Source organism: Drosophila tropicalis, unplaced genomic scaffold (genome assembly GCF_018151085.1).
Source record: "Drosophila tropicalis isolate 14030-0801.00 unplaced genomic scaffold, ASM1815108v1 contig_593, whole genome shotgun sequence".
Lineage (NCBI taxonomy): Eukaryota > Metazoa > Arthropoda > Insecta > Diptera > Drosophilidae > Drosophila > Drosophila tropicalis.
In genome coordinates, this window is record NW_027173070.1 from 2,019,080 (window position 1) to 2,028,097 (window position 9,018).

Consider the following 9,018-nt stretch of genomic DNA (forward strand, 5'->3'; position numbering starts at 1 on the left):
GATAACATATTATTGGTAAGTTGAAGCCATGAGAAAGCAGCCAACTCAAAGAGGCCTAAGTAAAGCTTTAAATGCCTAAAAAAAAATCCATCCCAAATAGAATAGCTCACTAATTAACAGCTATAGAAAAAGTGAGCATTACAGCTCTTTATGTAATCCCAATTGTCCATACAAAACAAAACCTTTCTAAAGCTTTAACCTTCCCTAAGACATCAGTTTTTAAATTGATTCAAATGCTTCTTCTTTGTCATCATCGCATTAATAATCGATCAGATAAACCCTATTTGATTAATCAAACAATTTGTTTGTTGCTTTTAAATAAATATCAAATTTGTCGTAATGGATTTTGAACCAAAAATTACCTCTCTATCTATCACTTATCTAATATAAATTTTAGGTTTTTTCTGTCTTATTTTTACAGATGTAAATGTGTACTTAACTCTTATCAAATTTCAGATTTCTGGATATTTTATAGCGACCCATTTTACATAATCAAACCTTAGGTACTTCTTTAGCCGGCTCAAGGTCGATGCTTTCCACTTTTCTCTTTCCAATACATTTGGTTGTGTCATGTTTAAATTCTATATTAAACAAAACTATATAAGCCAATCTTCTCTAGAATGTTATTTCAAAGAACTAATATATTTTTTACATCATTTCAATTTTTGGGATAAGAATTGTTCCTTTTGGTAATCAACTTAAAGAAGGAGAAACAAAAATCACTTAAAGTAAAAATGTTTTCACTATCATTCTTGTCTTGCACTTATTTTGTCTTACCTCCTCTAAAGTTTTTCATCTTCTCTAAATGACAAATTAGTCCATGAAAATGAAATAAAATAAAATGTAATATTTAAATATCATAAATATATTCAAGTAATAAAAGAAAAAGCTAACTTTTTAGGCCTGAGATATGCCTCTCCTCAGCTTAGTTTGAACGGGCTAAATGCAGTGACTACTAATTTAATATTAAAGCTTACTTAACTTGGGTAATGGGTGTATAGAAAACTATTCAAATTAGATGTATTATTGTCAGAATCATTGGAAAATATTCACTTCTAGATCTTTCCTATCCTGTTGTATCTCTCCTAAAGAAATAAAATTCATAAACTTTCAAACTTTTACAGAATAATTGATGTCTAATTTTGGGTTTTTATTTAAATAGTTTCTACTTTACATCTTAGCTTCTTCATTAGGATCTTTGTTCAATTACTTTTATTTATAACTATTAAATTCTATTCTAATGTTAATTTCAAAGAGATTTCAAAGTTCATAATATAATATTGTTAAGGTTTCATTCAATCTCTTCTCTATCTTTATCTTATCAGATCTTTATGATATCTGTTTGAAATTTTCATAAAAATCTCTTTAACTTCTTCTCAATTTCAATCACGATCACCTTTCGGTAGTCACTGACTAACTGATTAATGAATTTGTTTACAAATTTTCACATTGATTTTAAGACTTTCCCTAACAGATTGATGATCATCAACAAAATGGCTTGAAGATCAATTTGTTGCAACGGTTTCATTTTAGTAGAAATGCTTTAGCAATTATCATAGACTATAACTAAAAATGCCGAGAAAAAACCACCCACAATATTTTTGGAACTGTGACCTCATTGATTCACCATATAATTAAAACCTCCATCATTTTTCTTCTTTGTTTTTATTTTCACTACAAATGCAAATTGGTTTTTATTTTTTTGTTTCTGTCTCGCCCCCTCCCCACTTCTAGAGATAGGTTTTTGTATAGGTTATTTTTTTTTCTACTACTTTTGACCTGCTTTTTGAAAGTCAACTTTTTTGTTTGTTGTTAGTTTCGAAAAGTTTGGTTTTGATTAATTGTTTGGAATTTTAGGCGTCAAGTTGAACTGGCCGGTCGAAAGAACGGTAAGTGTTTGCCTTTTTGCGTTTGGACTTAAAAAATCGATGGGTCTAGGAGCTAAGATTAACTATATATAATTAACAACTTACCGCGTGGTGAACGCAAACTCAAATCAACTGGTTCAACTTGAACCGGAGGGCCCTCTGCCTGTGAAAGAAGAAGGAGACAAGTTAAGCATCGATCGAGATCATCATCATCATCATCATAATTTGCTTATTATATATGCAAGCCAAAACAATAGAGTTATAAGCCATGTTTCGGCTAATCAAGCCTGACAAAATGCTGAGTTCCAGTGGTTTTTTAGAGTCTCTTTTCTGAGGGAATGCGTGCGTGTTTGGAAGCTGTTTGCTTATTGAATTCATCTATCTGGAACCACAAATGACTTCCGTCGATACGCCGCTATAAACGCCAAGTTTTAGTTTGGTTTTTGGGGAGCCTTCTTTTGCTCTCCATCCATATGGAATATAAAAACCGCAATTGTTGCGCATTATGCGCTTACGAAATCTTAACCAATAAACTAACGGCAATAAAAAGTAGTGAACAAACAAACCAAAAAAAAAAATATATAAAATAAAAACCGAGAGGGGGGGAAGAAAAGAGAAACAGTTATGGGCTGCCCGCAGCGCCATAAAACGGATAAATTTTAATTTGGCACTCTGCATATATGCATTTTACCTGGTTTTACCTGGTAGTAGCCACCGCACGAGCTGAAACGACGATGGTGACGACGGCGGCAACGACGGCGACGACGGCGATCGACGGACATTTGGTCTTGGCTTGCAGAGCGATTTACCAAGGTGAGAAAGGTCCAACACTTTGCCAAGATTTCCACAATGCCAACACAAAAACCAATAAAGAGTGCTTACATTTAGCAAAAAAAAAAAAAAAAAATGTTTGCCACACGTTTAGAATTATGATTTATGGAGAATAAACTTGAAAGATACCCAGCAAAAAGGACAAAAGAATTCAATATAACTCAATTCGATGTGGCAGCCATCTAACTTCACTTCATGTATCCAAATCGATTATTTTATTATTATTATTTGTACTGTGTTTGTTTTTTACTGTTAAGATTTTAAGTGTTTAATCAAAATGTTTATTTTACTCTTTAAGAAGCTCGCAAATGTCAAACAAAATGTTCAAGTGACTTTGGCAAGTTAGTTCCAAATTAGTCAAAATTAGTCGTAGAGCTGACGAATGAGTTAATCCTATCCCTAGTTAATTGTTTGTTCTTGGCATACCTCGAAAAACACACACAATTAAATTTTTAACTTAAGAAATCCATTCGATTATTTAATCATTAAGAAAACTGCTAAGACATTGACCCTTCGGAACCATCAGTTTAAAAATAAAATGAATATTATTTTCTATATAATTGAAATCTTTGTATTAAGACTAAAAGAAAAATTGTTAAGAAGACATCGAAAATTCTAAAAGCTTTGTTTTTACATGAACTATTCGCATTAATTCTGGATGCTGGACCCATTATCTATCATATATATAGTTAATAATAAAGCTACTATAGAAACTTTCTGCCAAACAAGAACTAAATTTATTCCTTACTATTATGTTATAAATATTATATCATATTTGAGTTTGAATTCTACTCATTTCGTTGGGAACGAAAGCTAAAAAAGGTCTCCATTCTAATCCAACCGATTTCTGCAAAATCCCTCAAAATCAGAAGTCAAAACAGGCCTGATTAAAAGGGATTATCCCCCCTTCACAAATGTTTCTTACTGGTCCAAGGTAATGATGTAACAAGTAGCTTGGAAAAGAAAAAAAAAACAATAAATCTTTAAGCCAAAATGAGCCTTCCTTTACAAATGAATTAAATTGTTGTATGCTCAGCTCATCCTGTAGTTCTTAGTTCTTAGACTAGCTTCATTCCTATTGTTTATTAACAAAGTCCTCATAACACAAAAAATTAGAAAAAATTCTACTGGTGTAAAAAAGTGTCGTTATTTTGAGTTTCAATTACTTTAAGAAAGAAAACGAATTCTTGGAATATAAAATACTTTCTACTCTATATCATTATTGAAACCGTTAACAGATTTCAAACCTTTTCTGTGGACCGTTTCGACTATGGATGAATTATGGAAGTTTGGTAATGAAATTGGAAGAATAATATATTTCACACCGTGTCCCTGAGAAAATGCTAGTCTTGTAAGAATCCCCAATCTTTCCCCACTCACTCACCAAGCCAGCTTTATGTCGCATAAATAAAATCTTTATTGAGATTTGAACAAAAATTCACTTATTAAGAACAATTTAAGTTCAATTAGGATCAAGCAACTTAAGCAAGTGCAAACTATCTGAGTTGCATTCACAAAATCAGCTTTACATTCCTTTTCTCTCATTGCTTATCAATACATTGGTTTTTGTTATCATACCAAGAGTAAAATTGCATATAGACAAATATCTGTTAGATTTGATTTCGATAGCTTTCAACTTATGTGCGAATTTTAATTGACGTCTTTATATGTTTATAACTTTAAGCACATTAAATACCAAATGTTTATAGGTTGGCTATATAAGTAAAGCAAACATATAAAAGAAAAAAACCCGTAGCAATTGCAGAACAACATAAAATTTAAAGAAAATTGTTGCATAATTTAACGTTTAGAAGTAGCAGTTAATAAATTGATAGACATTTGCATTCTGGGAGACTAAAGTTTTAATTTATGGCCATGCAATTCTACCCTTCTTAAGGCGATAATGCTAACAGGGTATCTTAACAAGCTGCCAACAACACATCGAGAACAGCAACAACAACAACAACCATAGCATTGTATGTCCAGAGTGTTGCCCAGTGGGCAAACAAACGACAATTGTCAAGCTTGTAACGCAAATTATGAAAAAATGTCAGTGGCGAGTGGGCGATCCAACTACTCGTACCCCATACTCTAGTCTAGATAGTGGTAACTCTTTCAACTTGGCCACGCGATGCAATGGTTTTGCAGGTCTCTGTGTCTCCATCTCGATCTCCATCTCCCAGTCGCAGTCTCAGCCTGAGTCTCAGTCTTAGGTTGTGTTTGTTGTTATTTATACAAACAAATGCTCATTGCCTTTGAAAACAACATTAGATTAGATAGTTTGTCTTCGATTGTGTCCAAACGAATACGAAAAGAAGGGGGAAAGATAGAGAGAGAGAGAGGGAGAGGAAGAGAAGCAGACCCATGGGGTCTCTGTAACTTGACTTTTGGCTATTTTATTTTATCTCTTGGCGGTTTAGAACATTGACAACAACTTCATTGCAAATTTGAACGAGACAGATAGATAGATCGCAGATAGATCTCAGATCGGCGGCGATCTCGGCATTGAGATCGAGTTCTATACGATATGCAATTGATATGCGACTGTTGTTCGCCCTAGTGCAAAAAGGTATTTCTATCTAATTGCCCTCCTCCTCTAGCGCTAAACAGCGCTGATTTATTGTCAACCCATGATGATATCAGAGATCGACAATTGCCCCCTACCAATCCATCTATCTATCTATATATAACTAGACATCTATCGACGCCAGCTTCTTTATGATATTGTTATTGGTGGCTGCTGCAGTTTCTTGGCTAATTTGTGTGAGACGTGCTGAAATTTCTCATAGGCGCCCGCGAATTGAGAGGAATGCTCGACCATTAGTTGGCTCCAAGATCCATCACCTTGTCTTCCCCCACACCTTTTCTTTCCATCTCATGATCTCTCTCTCTCCCTCTGTGTGTGTGTTTGTTTTTCTTTTCTTTTTTTATGGATTGTTTTCCGCTTGGTATGTGGCGCTGGCAAATGATATTGGCTGTCAGGAATTCTTTATTATTTCGGAACAACAAAAAAAAATCAAAAAGAGAAAGAGAAAAAGTTGATGGGCGACTTTTGCGCCTTTTGAGCCACCGACGACAATCACCAAGGAGCCAAACTGATGAGTTTTATGAGCCGCACAAACGAATTGGCCATATGGGAATCATTTGATTGCCATTTAGTTTTGGCCGAAGGGTTACTATAAACCTATTCCATATACTCCTCTCTTGCAAAAACTAAGCATATAAAACTCCAATGAATTCTAGTTCTGTATAAGATTATAGACAGAGAAGAATCAACGTCATTAATTTGAATTTGGGTAGACCTAGAAATCTGTAACTTCAACTATGATAGAATTAACATGGACCGAAGAATTTTTAACAAAACCTTTTTTAACCTTCATTGGATAGTTCGAAAATGTCTAACGATTTCCTTGAATAAGGTCTCAAACAATTTAGGAGAAGATAAGAAAGCATTAGGAATCCAAATTTTAAAACTTTCATGTATAATTTACTCTGTATTCTAAACAAATTTTAGATCTTTGTAAAATATTTAATGTATGAAATATTCAAGAATCTAAAACATTCTTCAGTACTCGGAGTACCAGGAGAAACATATAAAAACTATTGAGTATACGAATCTATTTACTAATCTCACAACATTAACCAGAAACAATTAAACTTTAAAACATTGTGTATAAACTATACATTTTACATTATCTAACTTTTGAAAACAATTTTTGAAATTTAGTTTACTAGATTTGAATAATTGAAGATCGTATTCTAAGAATAAATGAATCAAGAGATAAAGAAATTGATCTTGAGCCTTATCAAGATATTGAAAAAGTTACACAACTCTCCAAACTTTCCATTTTTAAGATTTTTTCAACAAACTTTAACTTTTTTAGATTTTATTTTTGCCCATTTTCCAAGCGACTTTTAGAAGGTGTTTCCCTTGGGATTTCATAAGGACCTCGATTTGAAGGATGACTGCTTTCGTATAAATGGTTAACTACTTGGTCAAAAAGTTTAAGGTTTTCCTTTAGAACTGCTATTTATAAAGGATAATCATTATCATGATTGGGGGAGGAATCGATATTTAATCAATAATATTTGTAACATCTAATGAAATCTCTTTGTAAAACAGAAGTCAAATGCAACTAAAGTAAGGGACAATTGCCTAGCAGTTGAGTTCACTAACAGCCCAAGCGGAACCAATACCAATTCAAGATTTGCCTAGATTTAGTGACGAAACTAATGTGACAGTCATTTGGGTGGATTAACTTAGGAGTCCAACCATTGATTTACACCCAGCTGGCACAAAAACCCTGAAATATTGTTCATCACGGACTAAAACACAAGAATCCAGAGCATAACAAATTGAAATTCCATATAAGCTTCAGTTTACATTGCGTCACGCAGAGATTGTGGAATATTTGATGAACTCATAAAGTTGCTTGTTATCCCTAGTGACCCTAATCGAGAGCCCCCCTTTGACTTACCTCCTTTGCTGACAGAGGGTCGGATCCAAGTCCATTCTGGAAAACAGAAAGAAAGTCAACAATGAGTGAGAAAGAATGTCATGGAACAATTACGCACTCCAAAAGCAAAGCAATCAACCTGGACCTGCTTTTAGTTGGAGTTCTAGAGTTCAATCCCAAAAAAAAAACACAAAAAAACTACGAGCTGACACAATGAGAAGAAGGGCCAGTATATAGAGCATATGGCGTTGTCTTGGTGTTGTTGTTGTACTTACCATGAAAACCATTAAATTGTAAAACGTCTTACAAAATAATAATTGCCCCGGCAACGTTCTGGCCACGTTACTACGGAAGACACCAATACAGCAACAAAAACAACAACAAAGGCAAAAAAAAAACCGTGGTGCGGGTGGAGGAGGCGGAGGCGCAGGCGGAGGCGGAGGAATATAACTTTGGCGGCGGTTGCTTGAAATAATCGCTGCAACTATTGTAGTTAGTCTGTTTTGTCGCAGCAGCTGTTACCGTTTGCTTTGCCTGCATGCTCCTCCTCTATGCTCCGCGAAATCAATGACAACAAAAACAGCTTCAAGGAGGAGGAGATGAAGTCGGAGGAGTCGGAGTTGGAGGAGCTGCGGTGCGTGGTGTGGATGGGAAGGTAGAAAATAAGTGCAACGCACCCAAAACTTTTCTCCTTTTTCTTTATGGCTGTGTGTGTTTTTTTGTTTTGTTTTGTTTTTGGTTGTTGCTTAGTTTGCCAAAAGTGCCCGAATGCAGCAGAGAGGCAGCCAACAACTCAGCGTTGGCCACCCGAGCAGAAGCAGCCGCATTGTGCAACAACAATAAGACAGTAGAAGGAGATGGATTAGCACCTAGTCGGAGTCGGAGTCGATGTCTTGGGCTCTTGCTCACTCGAGGAGGCAGTGCGTGACGTTTAGTCAAGAGTTAGTTCGGTTCAATTCAGTTCAGTTCAGTTAAGTTTAGTTTAGATCAAGCTCAACACACACACAAAAAAATTAAAGGCTTCTGTTGCTGCTGCTGTTGTTGTTGTTGTTGTTGTTGTTGTTGTTGTGATTGCCCTACATCCGGTTTGATTATCTATTTCATTTTTCTTTTATTTTTTTACACTTATTAGCACTTATTGCCAGAAGAGAAGTTTCCTGGGCGGGGGTGTTACACTTTGTTGCATATCCGGTGGTGTGTGTGTGTGTGTGTGTGTGTGTGTGTGGTGGTCAATTGCAATAGTCCCGGTCCCGGTCCCGCGGGCAACGCAACGCACAGCACTTAATTTGATCAACAACTATTACAACAACTAGACACATGCTCTCTATGGATGGTACAACGCCCCACAGTTGCTGCCTGCCGTAGATTCTTTCTTTATTTCTTTTTTTTTATTTATTGACACTCATCCGCGTGATGGTGTTTATCTGTGTGTATGTGTGTGTGTGTGTGCAAATTACGGGCCACATCCGTCATTTTAATTTCACTTAAAACGCCATTTAAATCAGTAAAATAACACACAATGCACCAAAACACGAAACGCATTCACACGCACGCACGCACGAAACGCTCGAACAAAGGCACGCATGCGCAGAGATGGGCAATAAGTTTGACTAAACGAGACGATTTTACTATATGTACATATATATTGTATTTGAGAGAATTATCAAACAGGGAATGCCGGCTCAAGTTGGGGGACAAAAAAAACACGTAAAATAAAGACGACAAACGCAAGGCAAACAAAACGAACCAAGTAGGAGGCGAGTGAAAAAAGCACAAGCACGTTTGCACGGTCCGCCTAGCAAACATGCACTGAAAGCCCGTATCAACCATAAAACTGGCGTTAAGCTGCCTTCAGCCCCAGC

General features: G+C 35.6%; 1 protein-coding gene across 1 annotated transcript in view; it reads right to left on the reverse strand.

Moving 5' to 3' along the window:
* The window catches only part of LOC137577380 (Krueppel-like factor 7), a 40,831-nt gene extending 32,143 nt beyond the window's left edge, over positions 1-8,688 (reverse strand). Inside the window, exons 1-3 of the mRNA XM_068290819.1 lie at positions 7,432-8,688; positions 7,178-7,213; positions 1,974-2,031 (exon numbers count right to left, since the gene is read on the reverse strand). Coding sequence (XP_068146920.1) covers positions 1,974-2,031; positions 7,178-7,213; positions 7,432-7,443 — 106 coding nt within the window. The 5' untranslated portion in view covers positions 7,444-8,688. The remainder of the gene's footprint in view (positions 1-1,973; positions 2,032-7,177; positions 7,214-7,431) is intronic.
* Between the last annotated feature and the right edge of the window lie 330 nt (positions 8,689-9,018).